Source organism: Chiroxiphia lanceolata, chromosome 19 (assembly GCF_009829145.1).
Source record: "Chiroxiphia lanceolata isolate bChiLan1 chromosome 19, bChiLan1.pri, whole genome shotgun sequence".
Classification (NCBI taxonomy): domain Eukaryota; kingdom Metazoa; phylum Chordata; class Aves; order Passeriformes; family Pipridae; genus Chiroxiphia; species Chiroxiphia lanceolata.
This window is the reverse complement of record NC_045655.1, coordinates 512,316-535,080: the sequence shown is the minus strand read 5'-3', so window position 1 is coordinate 535,080 and position 22,765 is coordinate 512,316. Positions and strand designations below refer to the sequence as shown.

Genomic DNA, 22,765 nt, shown 5'->3' with positions numbered 1-22,765 from the left:
AGTTCATGAGATGAATAGCACCAAGAAAAAACATGGATGGGGGCTGCAGGACGGGGTGTCCTAATGGGATACAGATCAGTATCCCATTACAGTCTTGAGATACCTCCACTTTCCCACTCAACCTGTGCTGCCTTGCTGGCATGTGATTATTACTCCTGAATTCACAGTCACAGAACATGGGGGAGGGGAAGCCATTGCTAAGGGGTGGCAGGGAGTGAGGCAGCTGCCTCTCCATCTGAAAAAGGATTTATTTTCAGCCCAACAAAATCCTTCCTCTTCCATGGGAAGGATGGGCAGAGCCTTGCCCATTGGGCAGAGCCTTGCCCAATCCTTGTTGCTCTGCCTGTAGCCAGTCTACCCTTGTTCTGCCTCTTCTCTTCTGACTCTGCTCTGCTTTGCATTCATCTCTAGTGGAGTCCAGACCTGAAGAGATGGAAACATTGGCAGAAAGTTAACAGATGCACAATCACTTTTAATTTCCTTTTTCCATCAAGGTATTGTTGCTTCTCCCAGCAGGTCCTTCCTTTCCCAGAGACAGATTTCACTGTTGCTTCTCCAAACCTTTCCAGAGGAACACTACAGCTACACTAGCAAATTAAACGTGTCCAGGAACTTAGGTCAACTGGCACAGGACTGTTTATACTTACAGAAGTAAACTATTTCTGTATCCAGAAGGGTGAGGCTGGATGCAAGGTCTATTGGGAATGGTCCCAGAAAATGCCAGCTGTCCAGTTATGCCTTCAAATCTATTTAGGAGAAGTGTAGCTGGCACAGGTTAAAAGCTTGACAAGAAATCAGCTAATGGTTTGTCAGAATAAGTGATTGGCCTCCCCTGTGTGCAGCCATCCCCTGGCACAGTGCAGTGCACTGCAAAGACATTACAAACCAGACTTTTCTCCAGTGTAATTTACTAATGTCTGTTAAATTAGAGGAGACAACCAACAGAACTGAGGACTTTGGATTCTTTGCAAGAAGCTTATAGGCCAATATACCAGTAGATATAAATTAGTCATCAGTGGGAGAAAGGTCAGCTTTGTGAAAGAAGATAAAGCTGCCACAAAGGATGAATCGCTCAGATTATTCAGGGTATGTTCTTGTGAGTGGACAAGTGACTGAACATGAGTCTGGGCAATTTTTGCTTCTTACAGAAGAAGAACACTCAAGAATAGGCTGGTTACAAATTTTCTTTGATTTCACCATGCCAAGTGGCAGGACAAGGGATAAAGGTTTTAAACAGAGAAAAGAGATTTAGATTAAATATCAGAAAAAAATTCTCCCCTGTGAGGGTGGGGAGGCCCTGGCACAGGTTGCCCAGAGAATCTGTGGCTGCCCCATCCCTGGAAGTGTCCAAGGCCTGGTTGGATGGGCTTGGAGCAACCTGGGCTAGTGGAAGGTGTCCCTGTCCAAGGCTCTTTCAGACCCCTCCCCACCCAAATCATTCTATAATTGATTCTTTGATTAAGCTGCTGGAAATTAAAGAAATGCTATCTATACTGATACTTTCAATGGCACATTGAAAAGTGCCATTGGATATCCAATGATTTTCCATGATGTTCTTCTGATGCTTCTTTCCATCTTGGACCTCTATAAATATAATCCAAATTACTTTTCCCTGCCCACTTTGCCTTGAAACTTGAATGTATTGTTTAGTTTATTTAGTCTATTTTATTTGATATTGCTCATTGAACTTACTTCTGGAAATCTTCATCCTGTGAACAAAGAGCAGAGATGGAAAAAAAAAAAGCCTCACTGGTATTTTGTCAAAGATTACCTAAGAATTTTCAGGTTATTTTTTCCATATGCTTTAGTCAACTTTTCTGCTAAATTACTCTTCAGTATTTCTTACTTGTGTTTCTATTGCCTTTGTGAGTTCTCTCAGTTCAAAGCACTAATGATAGTATATGTCCATGCAAAGCTTTTGCTAATATATAAATCTTCTCCTGGAAGATTTATGCAACCCTGTGCTAATATCATCTTCCAAACTTTTGATATGCATCTAAGCCATTCATGAAATCATACTGGTTTGGAATGATTTAACCAATGCACTTTCAAGCACGGTATGTAAATCACTTACATTTTTCATCTAAATTCTCTTCCTTTATAATTTATGTTTTGTTTAGTAAAAATGTCAAAAGCTGATAACATTTTCAATGGTCTAAAGCTCTTTCTTTTAATGAACAGTACAGCTGAGTACTAAAACATCAGCTGAAGAATTATCCCTTTTTGTGTATTCATATTTAGATGAAGGTAGGAGACAACTGGCAAATTAAAAAATAAAAATTTTAACATGTTTCCTTTTATTTTTACAGTGTCTCAAATTTAATGTCAGCAAAGGAGTTCCTCTAGAACACGAAATATACTGTGAGATGTCACTAGGAGTAGTCAGCTGGGATTTGTGAGACCAAGAAGACCAGATGTGCAAGGACTGATGATAGTCCACTGAAACAACTAAGACTTTCAAATGTCTTTTCTATTGAAAGTTTTCCTAGTAGCTTGGGTTGCAATTATGTGACAGTAAAAAACACAGTAATGCCTTTTTCCTTTATCATGCTCACAGTGGAAGGATATTTATGCTGCTGCACATGCCTTTTGTCTTCCTGGTCTGTTGGACCTTATAGATGATGATGAATTTAACATCTGTCAACCACACAAGGTTGAATAAGATAAATCTGGACCAGTGAATTCAGCTTTGCATTCCAGCTCTTTTATTATGTTGTTTCTTTGTTCTGACATTGAAGCCATCATTATTTAAATCTCATTCCATAAGAAAGTACTTGCAGCTATAGGGATTTGGAGTTTAACCAGTCCTTGTGTTTATCAGATACATGTCACCCTGCAAGTGGTGGCAAAGAGCAGTAGATATTAATATCAGAGAAAACACATAAAAAGGGATTAATTTCTCCAGCCATTGCCTGTTGAGTTTCCACTAAGTCCTGGCAGCAGTGGGAATCTGTGACTTATCTTCTCAGCTGTTGATGTAACTTGAAAAGAGCCTTGAAAGGCTCTCCTGAAGGTCACATTGAGAAGACAGGTCAGTGCTGCACTAGACCATGTGGCTTCTGGAAAAGGCAACAGACAGACAACAAACAGTTTGTTTTATGACAAACCTTCATATTTGAGATTAGCTCAGTACATAGGCATTTTCCTCAACCTCCTTGGCAGAGCACAGATAATTTTGTTGTTCTCTCTGTACATTGAAAATTACCTGACTTTGTGCCTGAGAGCATATACACATCATCAAGTTGAAATTGTCATTACTTCCTCCAAATCCATTTCAGTCAATGTGTAGAAATTGTGTGAGGCTCCATAAGCTAACCAAAACTTCTTCATAACTTTGAATTTTTTTTGCATTGTTTTTGGACAATGTAAGACAATCACAGCAGGGAAAGCTGCCTATAGTTTGAATTTGAGAACACAATTCAGCAAAATATAATCAATGTATTCTGAGTATTTGAAAAGACAGAAAACCACTGTAACTTTATTTGTAACAATAGAAGGTGTCACCAGAGTTTAGAACTGTGAAATATATCAGGAAATAGCATGTTGCTCATGTACAGAAAAGTTGTAAAGCAATGTGAGAATTAAGACCTGAATATCCATATATACTTACATATGGATATAGTAGGACTGTTGCATTCTGCACTTAAGGATGTAATATTTTCACTATTTTGTCAGAATTTTATGAATATTGTTTCAATTATCTTCCCTGATATTCATAATATACTACACAGAAATGTACACAATACTGTAATTTTTCCCTAAGTAAAATTGGGAACTGGACATATCTCTCATGTACCTTTACTGCAATAACTTCACAAAGTCCATATGTATATATTCTGCTATATAGCTGTGGAAAGCACACAGGGTACACTGGCAACCCAGGAACACTGGCCAAACCCATTTAACCTTCAACTAAATAAAGCTGGAATGATCTGCAGCTGGATGAAATGTCATCTGAGTACTGAGAGGGCATTAAGGAGCAGGAAGAAATTCTTTCCCACAGTCTGGCTCCATGTGAGAAGCTACCTTGGGTTTGTGACCAATTCCATAGAAGGTTCTTGTTTTCTAATCTCTTTTGTGAACAGACATGATCATCCGAAAGCACTGCTGAGTGACCATCAACCCCTAGAGAACCCTCAACTCACAGAGCACTTTCTGTTCAAACCAGATCTTCCCTCAGCCTGTCCAGAGCTGCCTGGCCATGTGCTGCACTCCTGTGACAAGGTTGGGTCCACATCCTGCACAGCACTACAGCAAAAACCCAGAAGAGCTCTCTGAGTACACTGGCTTTGTCATTGGCCACTGGGAAGGCAAAGATTTTCAGTCCCCAAAGTCACACTCAGAGGCTCTCAATATAGTCCTTGGTGATCCAGGCGCATCCTGAGGGCTCTTTGTCCCAGCTTGACAGCACTGCACAGGACAGACTTGCTACGTGCCACTGAGAGCAGGACCTAACAGAAAGGCAACAGCAGCTACTCAGAGAAGAACTCAGGATACGGTGGATGGCAAATTGGACATGAACAAACAAGGTGTGTTTGCAGCCCAGAAAGCCAACAATATCCATCAAAAGAAGCATGACCAGCAGGTGATGGGAGGTGATTCTTCCCATCTGTGAGATGCCACCTACAGTGTTGCATTGTTTCATCCAGCTCTGGAGCCCCCAGCACAAGAAGGACCCGACCAGTTAGAGTGATTACAGAGGAGGGCCAAAAGCAGGAACATCCCTCCTATGAAGAAAGGCTGACATACTTCATAGATCATACATCATTAGGGTTGGGAAACGCTTCCAAGATCACAGAGTACAACCTTTGACCAGACACCACCATGCTCCTAAGCATAGTTCTAAGTGCCACGTCTGGGTCATTGGGATTGTTCAGCCTGGCGATGACAGAGGTTCCAAAGATACTTTCTTTGAGGCCTTTCAATACTTAAAGCAGGCTTATAAGAAACCAATGGGTTTAACCTGAAAAATTGTAAATTTCAAATAGATATCATCATCATCATGGCTAGGCTTCACAAATGAAGATTTGGGAAGGGCTCTACCCACATTTGTTACAAGCGCGCTGGTGGCTAAAAAGGCCAATACGAGATAGACAGGTCCGGTTGCAAAAGGCACAGCAGAAGGACTCCTTAGGTGGAGATATAAGGAAGAAATATTTCAGGATGAGTGTGGTGAGACACTGGAATGGGTTTCCCAGAGAAGTTACAGGTGCTCCACCACTGGAAGTGTTCAAGGCCTGGGTTCGATGAGACTTTGAGCGACCTAATTTAGTGAAAGATGTCCTTGCCCAGAGCAGGGGTGCTGGACCAGACAATCTTTGAAGGCCCCTTCCAATGCAAGGCATTCTGTCATTCCACGTAATTCTCAACCGAGGATAATGCCTTTCCAGGGCCAGCAAGAGGGACTGTAGGTCAGCAGGAGAGCATCTGAAGAGCAGCACAAGGGAATTCTAGCCACTCTAGTTGGCTTCATCAGGGGCCCATCTGTGCAAATGCATCCAGCACAGGCAAAAAACAAGAAGAGTTAGAGATGTGCACCTGCAGGGCTCTGATCTTATAGGCGTCATGGAAACATGGTGGGATGGCTCCTATTGGAAAGGTACAGACCCTTTAAGAAGGACAGGCGGGGGGGATGAGTAGGGAGGGTGCCCTTCATGTCAGTGACTAACCAGATGCATAGAGCTCTGTCTGGGAATTGGATGACGAACTGACTGAGGGCTTAAAGGAAGGGCAGGGATAGTGACATTATAGGGGGGTCTGCTACAGACCACCCAGCCACGAAGACTGAGTGTATGAGACACTCTATAGACAGATAGTAATGGCCTAATATTCACACAAGCCTTGGTCCTCATGGGGGACTTCAAACACCCTGATATCTATTAGAGGGACAACACAGCAGGGCATAAGCTGTCCAGGATAGCTTGGATAGTTCCCGGAATGCATGGACAATAACTTCCTTCTTCAGGTGATATTGGAGCCAATAAAGAAAGGTGTTGTGCTGGACCTTGTTCTCACCAACAAGGAGAGGCTGGTGGGGAATGTGAAGCTGCAGGTCAACTTTGACTGCAGTGACCATGAAATGGTAGAGTTAGAGATTCTCGGGGCAGCAAGGAGGGTGCACAGCAAGCTCACTACCCTGGACTTCAGGAGAGCAGACTTTGGACTCTTCAGGGGATAACTCAGGAGTGATGCATCCCAACAAAGAGGAAGTCAGTCAAAAATGCTGGGAGGTGTGCATGGATGAACAAGGAGCTGCCGAACAAACTAAAACACAAAACGGAAGCCTACAGAGTGTGAAAGCAGGAACTGGGAGCTTTGGGAGGAATATAGAGAAATTGTCCAAGCAGCCATGGATTAGGTGAGGAAAGCTTAAGCCACGATAGGATTAAACTTGGCCAGGGAGAGCAAGGGCACAGAGAAAAGTTGGGAATGTTAGTGATAAAAGGAAGATAGGAAAATGTGGTCCCTCTCTGGAAGGGATCGAGTGACCTCATTACCTGGGATATAGAGAAAGCTGAGGTATGTTTTGCCTCTGTGTTAACCAGCAAGTGCTCCAGCCACACCATCTGAGTTGCAGAACACAAAGTGAGGAACTGGGAGAATGAAGAACCACCTTGTAGGAGAAGATCTGGTTTGAGGACCCATTTAAGGAACTTAAAGATGCACAAGTCCATAGGACCTGATGAGATCCATCCACAGGTCCCAATGGAACTGGCAGAAGAAATGGCTAAACCACTACCCATTATATCTAAGTCATGGCTGCCCACTGACTATAAAAGGGGAAACATAACCCCCATTTTTAAAAAGGGAATTAAGGACGACCTGGGAAACTACAGTCCAGTCAGTCTCACCCCTGTGCCTGGCAGATCATGAAGCAGTTCATCCTGGAAACTAAGCTAAGGCACATGGAAAATAAGGAAGTGATTGCTAACAGCCAACATGGCTTTGGTAAGGGCAAATCATGCCTGTCAAATTTGGTGGCCTTCTGTGATGGTGTTATAGGTTTGGTTGATGAGGGAACAGAGACTGATGTCATCTACCTGGACTTGTGCACAGCATTTGACATTTTCCCAAATGACATCTTTGTCTCTAAACTGAAGAAACATGGATTTGAAGGATAGACTGCTTGGTGGATAAGGGATGGTCACACTCAAAGATTTGCTGTCAACAACTCCGTGTCCAAGTGGAAACCAGAGATGAGTGGCATTCCTCAGGGGTCAGTACTGGGAACAGAGCTGTTTAATAACTCTGTAGGCAACAGGAATAGTGGGATCAAGGGCACCCTCAGCAAGTGTGCCAATGACACCAAACCACATGGTGTGGTTGCTATCCTGGAAGAAAGGGGTGTCACCCAGAGGGAAGAGGTAGGCCCATGTGAACTCTTATGAAGACCAGTATGGCCAAGTCCTGCATGTGGATTGGGGCATTCTCAAGTGCAGGTACAGGCTGGGTGGAGAATGGATTGAGAACAGCCCTGATGAGAAGGACTTAGATGTGTTACTGGATGAGAAGCTCAAGATGTCCCAGATGTGTGTGCTGGCAGGGGAGGGAAGGATTCTGGCCCTGTGCCCCCTCAGGTGAGACCCTGCCTGGAACACTGCATTCAGCTTTGAGGCCCCCAACATAAGAACAATGTGGGCGTGCATGAGTGAGTCCAGAGGAGGCCACAAAGATGCTCCAGCATCTGGAACCCCTTTGCTATGAAGACATGCTGAGAGAGCTGGGGGCGTCCAGCCCGGAGAGAAGGAAGCCTCCAGAGAGAACAGAGCCCCTTTCAGTGCCTAAAGGGGCTCCAAGAGAGCTGGAGAGGGACTTTGGACAAGGGTCTGGAGTGACAGGACAAGGGGGCATGGCTTCAAAGTGACGGAATGCATGGCTGTATGGGATATTGGGAAGAATTCCTCCTGTGAGGGTGGTCAGGCCCTGGCACAGGTTTCCCAGAGAAGCTGTGGCTGCCCCATCCCTGGAAGTGTCCTGGGCCGGTTTGGACAGGGCTTGGAGCAACATTGTATAGGAGGGGTCCCTCCCAGTCTCATGGAAGAGAAGGGAAGTTGAATTGGAATTGATCTTAGGGTCTCTTCTAATCCAAACCATTCTGTGACCTCTTGGATTCTGTATTACACCTTTTCTGGGAATGGGAGTCCAGAGCTCCTCCCCAACCTGATGGGAGAAAACCCTCTGCTCTCACACCCTGGGAGAAGTCGTGGCCACCCATGGTCATTAAGTGGCCTTCTTAAAGCTATGCTCTGATACGACAAGGTGCTCCTGTCCCTTTCTCAGCCAGGACCAATAACATTCTGCAGTGCTGAACCACATGGAATACGTTCGGAACAGACATGGGTTCTGAGTTGGGGCCCACTACCCAAAATGTGTGTGCTGCAATGTCAGAGCCCTTCTTGGAGCAAATTCCTCATGCACAAGGAAGTGCCTGATGCTCTGTATTACCTTGTATGTCATGCATCCTTTTTCTAACTTGGGCCCTGTGTCGCTGGCCTCTTTCAATAAGCAAAATGCCAGCCTGCAAAATATTGTTTTCTGGGAGTTGTGGGTAGGGAAGGGCTGAAGGGGTCTTTGTTTTTGTCCTGGTTAGGTAGTTTGACAGTGGGAGCACACAGATGGAAGACAGGCTTTCAACTGAGACCATGGTTTGTATATGTTAGCAGAATTGGAGTCAAGTGCCAAGGATAAACTGAAGACTGCAAATCTCTATCTAAGTTGCTCCCTGAGTGTGTGAGCTGAGCTCTGGGATGGTGAAAGGCTCTTGAATTCTGCAGCAGCAGAAATTCCTGCAGGAAAAAAAAAATAAATTGTTGTTTCTAGATTCTGTAATGTGCTGTAACCATTCCTTGTCAAAAGGGGTATTAACATTCAAATGGCATGATTTCTACAGGCCCAAATCTTTACCTCAAGGATTTCTTTTACCTGTGATGCAGATTAAAGCATAAGAAACAACTTTCCTGAGCTGTCAATATGGGTACTTTCTGATGAATTAGAACATCATTAAGAAAAGAGGAACGTGTATTGTTCAGCTGCACTGATCTACATAGCAGAAAATCACATCACATCTTCTGCCACTTCCCTTAGCACAAATTCATGCACAGGCTTGTAACAACCCTTCTTGGAGAATCTCCCACTTCTTTTGCAATTTCAAGTGCACAGATGGGCATATCTGTCTCAGTGTGCACATGAGCTCTTCATCATGTATCACAAGTGACCTTACATCTCTCTCTGAGACCCAGCCCAGCAGCTCAGCTACACCCCACCCTCCTATTTCTGTGACCAATTCTTCATCCCTTGTCCCATCTTGCCATGCATGTGACTCTCAGTCACCAGCACTATCACACTGCAGGACCCAGATTACTCCCTTACTTTCAGGATCTTACCAGTACATCTGTCAAATACTTTTAGTAATACTTCCCTCTTAGTAGCCTGCCTAATGTGTTGCTCTTAGGCATTTCTTACAAGCTTCACACCATCAACAGGGGAAGCTAAAAGCTGACATTCCTATTGTACAGCTGGGATAGCTGAGGCACAGACATACCAAGCAATCCACCCGGGGTCATACAGTGAGTCGGTGGGAAAGCCAGCAATAGAATCCATAAGTCCTGAATCCAAGTTCTCTAAGTGCTTTGACTAGTCCGGATTCCCTCCTTAACACCCTTGTCACATTATTTATAGGAGCTGTATTCATATAGTCAGTAAGACATCAAAATTTTCTAATTATATCTAGTCATGTCAAATGACAATTATGCCCTTAGTTCAGTTTGCCAGACAATGCTTAGCCAAAGAATGTTTGCCAAAATGTTTGACCGAAGAAAGAGGAGGCATCTGTAGCATCTGCAGATGAGATCGTATAAACGTCCCCGCGACACGTCTGCCCTGGCTCCAGGGAAAGCTCCAAGGTAGGTGAGGGGGGTCTGCAGGCTGGCAGGAAGGGATGGTGCCCTTATGTGCCACAACATTCCTGCTGCTTCCAGTGTTCGTGTCCAGGAGAAGACTCCATTGTAAACCTGCTCTCAAGGCATCTGCACGTTTTCACTCTGGATTTCTGTGCAGCAGCAATGAGGGAACTGCCATTTCTGTTTTACAGCACTGACCAGCTGCCAGCCTGCAAGCCACCCATCTAGTGTCACAGGAGGTAAGAACCTGATTTACTGATTCTTAGAGGGCAGAGTCAGAGGGTGGGGTTTCTGTTTGGCTGAGTGAATGGTCATAGTTTCACCCTATATTTTCAAGTACACTGTAGTCAACAGTAGAGGATGGTGGGTGCCTAAGACTGGTAAGGTTTTCAAGGGAATCATTGAATCATAGAACAACCCAGGTTGTAAGGGACCTCAGAAGATCATCTGGTCCGTTCTTAAGGTGGCTTGTTTGAAGTCTCTGACTATTCATGGCAGACCAGGAAATCCCCATTGGGACATTCTTTACCTCTGCTTAACTCCCCTAGCAGGCACTGAGGTGCACGGCCTTCCCATCATTGCTGGTGCAGCAGTAGAATTTGACCAAGAAGAACACCGTACGAAAAGTGTAAAATTCAATATTTTGTCTCAGAACATGTGAATTAATGTGATGTTTTGTCCAAAATTTGCCATGGAATCACTAAAGCAGTAAGAGTAGAAAGAGCTGTAATATGAGCAACCAAGATCTGATTGTCACCTGTGTAAAACACAGCACTGCTGTTTGACCCCTGTGCTGCTCTGCCTGGTCTCTGCCTCAAAAAATGGAAGCTGCAACTCTCCTCCTCTGGAAGCCACTACCTGTTCCTCCAGACACAAATAAAGAATTATCCTGTTATTCTCTCATTTTAGTACAAATGTAGCACAATATTATTGTGTAAATATCAGGTACCTAACTCTATATAGAAAGTGATATGTAAACGTTTTCCTAAGCTGCCTACTGTTTTGGGTTTTTTTTCTCAGAGTGAGAGGGAAGGACAGGGGGAAGAAAAAAACAGTTCCGAGAAATTAATACTGGCTTTAAAATTCCTTATTTTTAAATTCCTGATTTGAGCTTTGAAACTTTGTGTTGGAAACTTTGTGTTTTAAAAAGAAAAAGGAAGTACTAGAAAAGGAGCTATCTCAGTGTGGTCTGAAAAGGTATTGCTCTTCTTTTGGCATTGTTGCAATTTATGCCAAGAAGTCAATAAAATTAGCAAAAAATTGTATTATTAGTACAATTATACAAATGTTTTAAATACTGAAACTAAGCCACTGAGAAGCTTGAGTTTTCAGTATGATACTCCAAACAGTGGAGTATAAGCATTCTAAGCTTTGTGAATTAGTATCACTTGGGAGGAAATAGCATTATAATAATTTCAAATTAATTTTAGGAATGCCTAAGCAGTTGAGAGGATTTTTGAGGTCCTTTATTACACAGTACAGTCCTTGAATACCAAATACTAAGTTATGGGTTATTTTAAATGTGATTTCAGCACAAGCAAATAATTTCCGCCGAATATAATTTTCACATTTTCCATAACTGTTGAAACCCACCAAAGCAAAAATATGCAATTCCTTCCAAAAGGCTAATAAGGGTATCAATATAGTTTCTTTCCCCCCACATCTTTTATTCTAATAAAAAGTGCTTATTTTTGACAAAATTGAGTAATATATCTGCTCTTCCACAGTGCTCTCTACTGACGAGCCTCTCCACAAAGTGCAGCCATGTCTTCGGATTCCGAAATGGCCATTTTTGGGGAGGCAGCTCCTTACCTCCGGAAGTCAGAGAAGGAGAGAATTGAGGCTCAGAACAAGCCTTTCGATGCCAAGTCATCCGTCTTTGTGGTACATGCAAAGGAATCCTTTGTGAAAGGGACAATCCAGAGCAGGGAATCAGGGAAAGTCACTGTCAAGACTGAAAAGGGAGAGGTGAGTGAAAAACAAGCCGGAAGGACAACATTTTCTTCCCACTCTGGGTTCTTAGCTGACATCCATGCATGTCCTCTGACAGACCCTGACTGTGAAGGATGATCAGATCTACTCCATGAACCCTCCCAAGTACGACAAAATCGAGGACATGGCCATGATGACCCACCTCCACGAACCCGCTGTGCTGTACAACCTCAAAGAGCGTTACGCAGCCTGGATGATCTACGTAAGTGGCAGCAGCAGCTTCCTTTGGGCAGCTGGAGGAACTGCTCTGCCAGGCCCAGGGGAAGCCAACGTGCTGTGTCCCTTCCTCGCAGACCTACTCGGGTCTCTTCTGCGTCACTGTCAACCCCTACAAGTGGCTGCCCGTGTACAACCCGGAGGTGGTGTTGGCCTACCGAGGCAAGAAGCGCCAGGAGGCCCCTCCACACATCTTCTCCATCTCTGACAACGCCTATCAGTTCATGCTGACTGGTGAGTGGCTCTGTCTGTCTCAGAGAGATTGGACCATTAAATTCTCAGCAATATGAAGGGACTTCTTCAAAGCTTTCATGGTTCTAAAACACAATTCATATTGTGGGGTTTGCTATCTTCATAACGTTGTTTCTACTCTTATAAAGGAAAGACACCTCTGCACACAGTGATGTGTTTTGAGTGTTCATTTCTTTGTTTAAGTCAATCTGACATAAGGCAAAACATTTAACTTACCTAACCATGTTTCATTCTTTCTCTGTTGTTCATTGACTTTTAAGTACTGTATTTCTGCCTCTTCCCCAGATCGGGAGAACCAGTCCATCCTGATCACGTACGTACACCCCCTGCTCGGGTCCCTGAGGGGCTGCCCAGAGCCAGGGCCCCTCCTGCCTGACCACACGCTCTCTGCTTCCCTCCTTGCTCTGACAGCGGAGAATCCGGTGCCGGGAAGACTGTGAACACAAAGCGTGTCATCCAGTACTTTGCAACAATTGCAGCCAGTGGGGACAAGAAGAAGGAGGAGCAGACATCAGGCAAAATGCAGGTAAATTAATAGACACATGCTGGCAATGCTTTCCTCTGTTCCTGACATGATTTTTGGAAAGGACAACCATCAATAATTTTCCCCCTGCAGGGAACACTTGAAGATCAAATCATCAGCGCCAACCCACTGCTGGAGGCCTTTGGAAACGCCAAGACCGTGAGGAACGACAACTCCTCGCGCTTTGTGAGTTGCTTAACAAAATGATTCCTCAAAGATAGGAAATAGAAGTTTATGTCGGTTATCCTTTTCTGTTGTTCAGGAAGGAAGGAAGCAAGGAATGGGAGAGAGTTTCTAATTTAATATAGTAGCTTTATCTCAAATTTATTTAACCACAAGTGAAATTGTCTATTAGCAATACAGATTTAAGCAGCTGAACTACTTAAATTGCTGTTTTCGTATCATTAAGGCAACTGCTCTCTGTGTGCAGGATACAGTTAGGATAGTTTCTCTAATGAAACCCACACATTCCTTCAATTCGTACATTCAACCTACACAAAATACAGTTGTGCCACTGTTGATTATTTTTTGGTCAAAAATGAAAAAGACAAATTTATGTTAATAGTGGAATGTCTCTAAGTAGAAATCTTGTGCCCCGTGGAATAAATGGAAGAACTCTTCATTTCAGTGATATTTTTTATGTTGTAAATCCTAATAATCTTTAATTCCTTTAAAGGGCAAATTCATCAGAATTCATTTTGGTGCCACAGGAAAACTGGCTTCTGCAGATATTGAAACATGTAAGACACTTTCCTGAACAATCCATCTACTCACCTGTCTATCCATAAAACATCTTTTCATTGAAATATCTATCCTGCCTTCCCTGTTTTTCTTCCCATCTTCTTTTTACTTTACCTTTTTTTTTCCTGTTTCTTCTTTTTTCTAACTAAATTTTTTTCTCCAGATCTGCTGGAGAAGTCCAGAGTCACTTTCCAGCTCAAGGCAGAAAGAAGCTACCACATCTTTTATCAGATCATGTCCAACAAGAAGCCAGAGCTAATTGGTAGGAAGAATTAATAACTGGAGGAAGACTGCTGAACACTGTTACTTGCTTGACTAAAATAAGCCTGTATATCCCCTCTTACTTTCAGACATGCTCCTCATCACCACCAACCCATATGACTATCAGTTTGTGAGTCAAGGTGAGATCACTGTTCCCAGCATTAACGACCAGGAGGAGCTCATGGCCACAGATGTGAGTACCAATTAAGAACATTGTACCTATTGTCATCTCTCCAAGACAAAGTTTTTATTTTACTGTTCCTGGTGCAGAGTGCCATTGACATCCTGGGCTTCAGTGCTGATGAGAAAACAGCCATCTACAAGCTGACAGGGGCTGTCATGCACTATGGGAACCTGAAGTTCAAGCAGAAGCAGCGTGAGGAGCAGGCAGAGCCTGATGGCACTGAAGGTATCAGCAAAATCTTTGGCTGACCTATTAGAATAGAAGTAGCAATAGTAATTCAATAATTGGAAGATGGAGACAGAAAACAGTACAGATGTGTTTAAGTGAAATAGTATATAGGCATGAAACTGCCATCTAAAATACAGCCTTTTTTTGATTACTGCCTAATCATTATCTGCAATATCAATTGCATATATGCCCATAAATCTCTCCTGAGCTACCACTCTGAATTAGCACAGCCTGCTCAGTGTGTTTAAACCCACTGAGAAGGGAAAGATTTTTAAAAAATTCGTTTCAGGTTGATCTTTAAAGAAAATGGAGGGACTATATTCAGTATTAGGACTTCTACTTCATAAACCACTTATTATCTAGGGTAAAATTGCTAATGAATACTAGTATGAATACTAGTATGAATTTTAATAAATACATTGCTTCTAGATGCTTCTTTTAAGACTTTTTAGTTTCAAAATAAAGATTTTTTTTTTTAATAACTATGTCATGGCTCCTCTGAGATCCAGTAAGCAGAATTTGGTCACAAGGACATTCAATATTGCAGCTGTTTTGCAAAGGGTTCATCGCTCAAAGTGCTGCATGTCATATTAGTCTTAATTTTTCTATCTTCTTGTCCTTCTACTTAGTTGCTGACAAGGCTGCCTACCTGATGGGTCTGAACTCAGCAGACCTGCTCAAGGCCCTCTGCTACCCCCGAGTCAAGGTGGGGAATGAATACGTGACCAAGGGCCAAACAGTGCAGCAGGTAGGAAAAATAGAATAATGTGGAACATACTTTGATGGTTGGTGTTGGTTCTCCTCTGCTGTGTATAATAACCTCCAAACCTTCCTCTGTGCTTTAGGTGAACAATTCAGTGGGTGCCCTGGCAAAGGCTGTCTATGAGAAGATGTTCCTGTGGATGGTTGTTCGCATCAACCAACAGCTGGACACGAAGCAGCCCAGGCAGTACTTCATTGGTGTGCTGGACATTGCTGGCTTCGAGATTTTTGATGTAAGGATTCCAGTTTTGAGGACTACTCTTGCAGTGAGAGATTGTTATATCTGAGGACTTGCAAGCGATGTTCCTCTGAAGGCTTAACATGCTAGTTATTTGCAACTTTATGGGGAAAAAAATCCCATCATTTTCCTTTATAGCAGAGAGCAAAATCCTCAAAAGCTTCATCAGCACAAGCACAGAGTGATTCTGTTTGTGTAGAAGTAGCAAAAAGTATTTTATGCATTATGATATAACAGTTTGATCTTAACTTTAGAGATTAAATAAACCAACATAATTACAATATATTTATAGAAGAGCTTCTAGAGCAGAACTAGGAGACCCGTCGACAAATATATCACAGAATCACAGAGTATTCTGAGCTGGAAGGCACCCACAAAGATCATTGAGTCCACCGCTGAAGCTAATGGCCCATATGGGGATCAAACCATGACCTGGGTATTATAGCACCATGCTCTAACCAACTGAGCTAATAACAGGTTAAAGATGTGTAAATTGTTTTAAGAACCAAGGAATGTTAACCAGAGAGATCAAGTTTTTAAATTTGGAGACAAGAGCACACCTTGCCTGAAGAGCACACCTTTTTGACTGAATAAAAAATTGCCAAAGTATTTTATGATTTTTAGTAGATTCACTAGGAATATCTGCTCTGAAATAAACCCTCATTTTCATTATGAAGGTATTTCTTTGTGAAGCTGCATATAGATCCAGTTATGGTGTGGTTGTGATAATACAGTTGTGTTTTAACTGAGAAGATTGATAAAGGCATGATTAAGAACTGTGCATGTTGACGAGGGCTGGTTGTTGTGGGGTTTTTCCACTGTGCAGTTCAACAGCCTGGAGCAGCTGTGCATCAATTTCACCAATGAGAAACTGCAACAGTTCTTCAACCACCACATGTTCGTGCTGGAGCAGGAGGAGTACAAGAAGGAGGGAATTGAATGGACATTCATTGACTTTGGGATGGACCTGGCTGCCTGCATTGAGCTCATTGAGAAGGTACATTTTGACTTGAAAATGTCTTGCATTTTCAGGACCAGATTATTTTAAGTTTCCCCTGTTACTTTCTTAGTTTTAGTTGTTGAAATATGTCTTTATCTGTTGCTAATTATGCATAATAGATATTACAAAGTCCAGAGAAAACTGTAGAAGTAATTCTTTCACATTCTCTGCATGGAAGGTATCTCCATTTGCATGATTAAAGGATATTATCTTCAAAAACACAGAGTAGCTCCTACAGTAACATGAAAATATTTTCTTAAGATTCTGGAATGAAGTTATCTGAACAATACATTTTTTTCCTATATGTTTCATAGCAAAGTAAGGACAGGCCAACAGAGTCAATGCCTGATGTCTGAGAGCAAGAAACTGAGATTTTTTGTAGTACCATATAATTTAGGGAATTGATTGAAAGTTCAAAAGCAGAAGTAAATATGCAATGCAAAATAAATATGCAAAATAGTTCACATTTGTGAAAACTATTTTTCAATATACTTTTCTCCTCCTGATCTGTAACATGGTTTCTGGAACAAAAACCATTCCTAAATCACAAAGTATGAGTCAAGCAGGTGAATCTTTAAACTCACTTTTCAGAAAGAAATGTTCTTAATGGCAAAGTTTGTTTCTCAGCTTTCTGTCTTTTACTATCTTCCCTTTGAAACCAGGTCATAGTCATATTATTCTACAGGCAGTCTCTCTTTTTTATTGAACTATCTTCCAGCCCATGGGCATCTTCTCCATCCTGGAAGAGGAGTGCATGTTCCCCAAGGCAACTGACACCTCTTTCAAGAACAAGCTCTATGACCAGCACCTGGGCAAGTCCAGCAACTTCCAGAAGCCCAAACCTGCCAAAGGCAAGGCTGAGGCCCACTTCTCCCTGGTGCACTACGCTGGCACAGTGGACTACAACATCACTGGGTGGTTGGAGAAGAACAAGGACCCCCTGAATGAAACTGTCATTGGGCTGTACCAGAAATCATCTGTCAAGACCCTGGCTTTACTTTTTGCTTCCTATGGTGGAGCAGAAACAGGTTATTTTTTTATTTTCTTTTTCAAGCTTTGTGATACTTAAAGATGCAATAAAAAAAGAATATATTGAAAAATTTTTCTTTTTTTTTTCTTTTTTTTTTTTTAAGAGGCTAGCGGTGGTGGTGCTGGTGGTGGAAAGAAGGGTGGCAAGAAGAAGGGCTCTTCTTTCCAGACCGTCTCAGCTCTTTTCCGGGTAACGGATGGATTCATTGTCTATAAAGTGACATGAACACTGTCAAATCTGAGCTATATACACTTGGGTTCTCCTTCTGACATTTCTTGAATGAAGAACAATAATAAGTATGAAGTGCTTTTTTCTAGTAGTTTTCTGTTCAAATTTAGGATCCAGTCTTCATTTGATCCTCTGACTTTCTAATAGGAGTTCACTCACATTCTTTTTGAAAAACATTTTTCAGAATCTGGCATGTAATGTAAGTATTAATCTCCAAAAGGCTTGTCATAAAATATTTATAGAGTATTATTTTACTTCCTCCAAAATAAGGTGAAAAATTTTAAACTCCTTTATGAGAATATTTTTTAATGAAAAGTGCATAGAAGATTTATTTAAATCTAAATTTTGAATTTGAAAGCTTCTTTTTCCTAAGATCCATTATATTAGTTCCTTGGCATCTAGGTACAAAGCATGCAGAAGCAAATTTCTTTAATCTAAGCTGCAGCATGTGATCATGTGTTCCCACAGGAGAACTTAAACAAGCTGATGACCAATCTGCGGAGCACTCACCCCCATTTTGTGCGCTGTATCATCCCCAATGAGACCAAAACACCCGGTAAGATGCTCAAGTAGGAAGAGGGTTTGCTCTGACATCCATTCTCCTCCACACTGGAATCTGTGCCACTCCTTTGTGCTCTGCTCTGCCTTGCTCAGGTGCCATGGAGCACGAGCTGGTGCTGCACCAGCTGCGCTGTAACGGCGTGTTGGAAGGGATCAGGATCTGCAGGAAAGGGTTCCCCAGCAGAGTCCTCTATGCTGACTTCAAACAGAGGTAAGAGCACTGCACTTCTCAGCATCATTAAAAGTGTTGTTGGTCCATTCATAGGTCCATTTGGTTTGTTGTCAAAAACAGCTATATATGAGCTGGCGGGGTTTAGTGGCTCCTGTGTGTTGGTTGGGAAAAAATAGCCTTCTCTTCCTCTTTTCACAGATACAAGGTGCTTAATGCCAGTGCCATCCCAGAGGGACAGTTCATCGACAGCAAGAAGGCTTCCGAGAAGCTCCTTGGCTCAATTGATGTAGACCACACCCAGTACAAATTTGGACACACCAAGGTACAAATCCCCCATTCCCTCACTCACTCTGTGCCTGTGCTTTGCCTGGCCTGACAGTGATGTCCTGCAACATTCCCTCTCTAAGGTGTTCTTCAAAGCTGGGCTGCTGGGGCTCCTGGAGGAGATGAGGGATGAGAAGCTGGCACAGCTCATCACCCGCACACAGGCCAGATGCAGGGGCTTCCTGATGAGGGTGGAGTACCAGAGAATGGTGGAGAGAAGGTACACATTCCTTGTCTTCAGTTAAACTCACTGTGGTTGGAGGAAAGTGTTGACAATTTTCAAACTGAAAATACTCATTGTACACTTGAATTATGCTCCAGAGAGTCCATCTTCTGCATCCAGTACAACATTCGTGCATTCATGAATGTCAAACACTGGCCCTGGATGAAGCTGTTCTTCAAGATCAAGCCCTTGCTGAAGAGTGCAGAGTCTGAGAAGGAGATGGCCAACATGAAGGAGGAGTTTGAGAAAACTAAGGAAGAACTTGCAAAGTCTGAGGCAAAGCGGAAGGAGCTGGAGGAGAAAATGGTGAAACTGGTGCAGGAAAAAAATGATCTGCAGCTCCAAGTGCAGGCTGTGAGTAACATTTTTCTATAACTTTCTTTACAGGGGAAATAAATAAATAAGATCTAACTCTTCTTTCCTACTACAGGATTCTCAAATTGCATACTAAGCTTTCTTATAAAATATTTTAAGCCTAATACGAGGTAACTAAATGTAAAATTCAGACCACATTCTTTCCCCCATTCAGTCTCACTACTGTGAAGTGGAGTTTAATCTAAAGAATGAGTTCCTCAGCTCCTGTACCTATTGCTCCCAGAAGACATAGATGCCCATTAGAATTTAAAACAGAAGCACTGTGTTTGTCTCTAAAGCCATTTGGCCTCTCAGAATGATGGACAGCATTTTGGCAACACCCATGAGTTGAAATGTCTATTTTGAGGAAAGATGAATTTTATTCTAGTGTCCACTAACTGCAATAGCCGGGTATAAAGCTACTAATTCAAGTTTCAAGTATTTCCTCAACGGTAGAGTTATTTACATTTCTCAGTACTTCCACATAAATTTGAATATAGTACACCATAATAAACAATCACTTTCTAAAGAGAAAAGGAAAACTAAATCTAAGTGACTTTATAATACACACGAAATAAATAAGGTGAAATGCAATGTAGCTACACAGAGCTGCACTGATGACTCTAAAGGTCTGAAAAAAATAAAATTTATGAAAATCTTATTCTAGATTTGTAATTTGTAACATAATTGCACAATAACTTTTTCCCAAAAATAATCCCAAAGGTCTTAGAAATGCACATCTGTTCCTTCAGCAATAAATAATCCTTCCTGTATTTTTTCACAAGGAAGCTGATGCTTTGGCTGATGCTGAGGAAAGGTGTGACCAGCTCATCAAAACCAAAATCCAGCTGGAAGCCAAAGTTAAAGAAGTGACTGAAAGGGCTGAGGATGAGGAGGAAATCAATGCTGAGCTGACAGCCAAGAAGAGAAAACTGGAGGATGAATGTTCAGAGCTGAAGAAAGATATTGATGACCTTGAGCTAACACTGGCCAAGGTGGAGAAGGAAAAGCACGCAACTGAAAACAAGGTATGAGGCAGAAAATCTCACCCACACGCCAGAAAAGAGTCCCGTGCTCTTCCAGGACTTCTGTATCTACTTCATTGATTTACACTTGCTCCCTTCTTCCTGAAGGTGAAAAACCTCACAGAGGAGATGGCAGCCCTGGACGAGACCATCGCCAAGCTGACAAAAGAGAAGAAAGCCCTCCAAGAGGCCCATCAGCAGACCCTGGATGACCTGCAGGCAGAGGAGGACAAAGTCAATACACTGACCAAAGCCAAGACCAAGCTGGAGCAGCAAGTGGACGATGTAAGCCCACGGACACACAGCAGGAACAGACAGGTATGGAGTTTGAGCTGGCTGGTGGAGCACTGATGGCCTTGTTCTGTGTAGCTGGAAGGGTCCCTGGAGCAAGAGAAGAAACTGCGCATGGACCTGGAGAGAGCCAAGAGGAAACTGGAAGGAGACCTGAAGCTGGCCCAGGACAGCATCATGGATCTGGAGAATGATAAGCAGCAGCTGGACGAGAAACTGAAGAAGTAAGTGTGGCCCTGGGGCACCTCAGTGCTGGGCTGCAGCTCTTGTCTTTTTCCTTTGAGCTGTAACCCACTTTGCTTTGCCCAAAGGAAAGACTTTGAAATCAGCCAGATCCAGAGCAAAATCGAGGATGAACAAGCCCTGGGCATGCAACTACAGAAGAAGATCAAGGAGCTGCAGGCAAGTGTCTGCTCCTTCCCCTGCCTGCCCCAGGCTCGGCTCAGGGAGGAGGAGGGCACGGGTGTTAAGGGTCCCTCGTGTTCTCCAGGCCCGTATTGAGGAACTGGAGGAGGAAATCGAGGCCGAGCGAACCTCTCGCGCTAAAGCAGAGAAGCATCGGGCTGACCTGTCCAGGGAGCTGGAGGAGATCAGCGAGCGCCTGGAAGAAGCAGGAGGGGCGACGGCAGCTCAGGTGGAGATGAACAAGAAGCGGGAGGCAGAATTCCAGAAGATGCGCCGGGACCTCGAAGAGGCCACGCTGCAGCACGAAGCCACGGCTGCCGCCCTGCGCAAGAAGCACGCGGACAGCACAGCTGAGCTCGGGGAGCAGATCGACAACCTGCAGCGCGTCAAGCAGAAGCTGGAGAAGGAGAAGAGTGAGCTCAAGATGGAGATTGATGACTTGGCCAGTAACATGGAGTCTGTCTCCAAAGCCAAGGTATGGAAAAAGAGACTGTAAACCACTTGAAAATTAATTCCATTGAAATGCGTCTTTTCAAATTACAGCCTGGTTACCATCTAACTCCCTGTCTCTCTATGGAGCTGTGTTTCTTACCTTCTAACACCAAGGAACAGTCCAGAGCTTGCAAGTCTGTTCATGTTTTTCTGCTTAGAATCCTACTCTTCCTAATAAGAAGGCATCTAAATGCTAATCTTCTTTCATTCTCTGACCTCCACAGGCAAATCTGGAGAAGATGTGCCGCACCCTGGAAGACCAGCTGAGTGAGATTAAGACAAAGGAAGAAGAGCATCAGCGCATGATCAATGACCTCAATGCTCAAAGAGCTCGTCTGCAGACAGAGTCAGGTGAGAGAGACTCCCCTGTGTGTGGTGGGACTCCTAAAACAGCTTGTTGGGGTCAAAAATAACGATCAGAGTGCCTCCTTTTCATGTGCTTTCCCAGGTGAATATTCACGCCAGGTGGAGGAGAAAGATGCTCTGATTTCTCAGCTGTCAAGAGGCAAACAGGCTTTCACTCAACAGATTGAGGAACTCAAGAGACACTTAGAGGAAGAAATTAAGGTAATTTGTGATTTCCTACAGCTGGCCACTGAAAACACTCATAATGTCACACTGCCTAGTGGGGGCAGGATATGCTTAGCACAAGCCATACTGGGGGAATGTTTTCATTTCTGCAGCGAGTGTGATTAGTGGATTTAGTCCTCCAGGCCTACCTCTGCCCTTTGTTGCAAACAGTCTTTGAGCATTCTTGTTTGCAGTGTGAAATTAATTCATCGGAAGAGATTTCCCAGGATATTGCCATTAGATGCCTCCTCTCTAAGAGGTGCTTCAGATACTTACATGACTACTGAGCTATCATGATGAGACAGGGGAAAAAAACATTTAGGTAATTTAGTGCTTCTCTTCTCACGTTAGCTTCTCCCTAGAATTTATCCATTATTCTCTTTGTCAGTCCCCACTGTCATTTTGCATAGAAGAATAATACAGTGTCTCATTAATATTCAGTCAGATTTCCCAGGGTATTTCTGGTCCGTGACTCAATACTCTTGTTGCTGCAGGCCAAGAACGCCCTGGCCCACGCCCTGCAGTCCGCTCGCCACGACTGTGACTTGCTCCGGGAACAATATGAGGAGGAGCAGGAAGCCAAGGGGGAGCTGCAGCGCGCCCTGTCCAAGGCCAACAGCGAAGTGGCCCAGTGGAGAACCAAATACGAGACGGACGCGATTCAGCGCACAGAGGAGCTCGAGGAGGCCAAGTACGTGGGGAGTGGGATGAGAAATGACTGCAGAAGACTGAGAGCGGTCAAGGGAAATGGGAGTCTCTGAGTGGGCTGAGACAGGGCTGAAATAAAGGCAGGG

The 22,765-nt window shown here is 43.3% G+C and overlaps 1 protein-coding gene and 2 long non-coding RNA genes across 3 annotated transcripts in view; 1 reads left to right on the top strand and 2 right to left on the bottom strand.

Moving 5' to 3' along the window:
- Positions 1-267: 267 nt before the first annotated feature.
- Positions 268-12,740, bottom strand: LOC116796364. Its single transcript, XR_004360331.1, has 3 exons — positions 12,576-12,740; positions 11,712-11,853; positions 268-423 (listed from the first exon to the last, which is right to left on the bottom strand). It is a non-coding gene; the product is annotated as an uncharacterized LOC116796364 (long non-coding RNA).
- Positions 11,649-22,765, top strand: part of LOC116796359 (myosin heavy chain, skeletal muscle, adult-like) — a 17,239-nt gene continuing 6,122 nt past the window's right edge. The window contains exons 1-28 of the mRNA XM_032706925.1: positions 11,649-11,867; positions 11,950-12,093; positions 12,185-12,341; positions 12,645-12,672; positions 12,771-12,885; positions 12,976-13,068; positions 13,559-13,622; positions 13,787-13,885; positions 13,974-14,077; positions 14,155-14,293; positions 14,926-15,044; positions 15,142-15,291; positions 16,123-16,293; positions 17,015-17,324; positions 17,430-17,515; positions 18,023-18,123; positions 18,159-18,326; positions 18,486-18,609; positions 18,695-18,831; positions 18,933-19,188; positions 19,974-20,216; positions 20,322-20,498; positions 20,583-20,728; positions 20,816-20,906; positions 20,995-21,384; positions 21,626-21,752; positions 21,850-21,968; positions 22,466-22,662. Of these exons, the coding sequence (XP_032562816.1) occupies positions 11,664-11,867; positions 11,950-12,093; positions 12,185-12,341; positions 12,645-12,672; positions 12,771-12,885; positions 12,976-13,068; positions 13,559-13,622; positions 13,787-13,885; positions 13,974-14,077; positions 14,155-14,293; positions 14,926-15,044; positions 15,142-15,291; positions 16,123-16,293; positions 17,015-17,324; positions 17,430-17,515; positions 18,023-18,123; positions 18,159-18,326; positions 18,486-18,609; positions 18,695-18,831; positions 18,933-19,188; positions 19,974-20,216; positions 20,322-20,498; positions 20,583-20,728; positions 20,816-20,906; positions 20,995-21,384; positions 21,626-21,752; positions 21,850-21,968; positions 22,466-22,662 (4,259 nt within the window). The 5' untranslated portion in view covers positions 11,649-11,663. The remainder of the gene's footprint in view (positions 11,868-11,949; positions 12,094-12,184; positions 12,342-12,644; positions 12,673-12,770; positions 12,886-12,975; positions 13,069-13,558; positions 13,623-13,786; positions 13,886-13,973; positions 14,078-14,154; positions 14,294-14,925; positions 15,045-15,141; positions 15,292-16,122; positions 16,294-17,014; positions 17,325-17,429; positions 17,516-18,022; positions 18,124-18,158; positions 18,327-18,485; positions 18,610-18,694; positions 18,832-18,932; positions 19,189-19,973; positions 20,217-20,321; positions 20,499-20,582; positions 20,729-20,815; positions 20,907-20,994; positions 21,385-21,625; positions 21,753-21,849; positions 21,969-22,465; positions 22,663-22,765) is intronic.
- LOC116796367 overlaps positions 13,337-22,765 on the bottom strand; it is a 21,429-nt gene continuing 12,000 nt past the window's right edge. The window contains exon 3 of the long non-coding RNA XR_004360334.1: positions 13,337-14,317. This is a non-coding gene — a long non-coding RNA (uncharacterized LOC116796367). The remainder of the gene's footprint in view (positions 14,318-22,765) is intronic.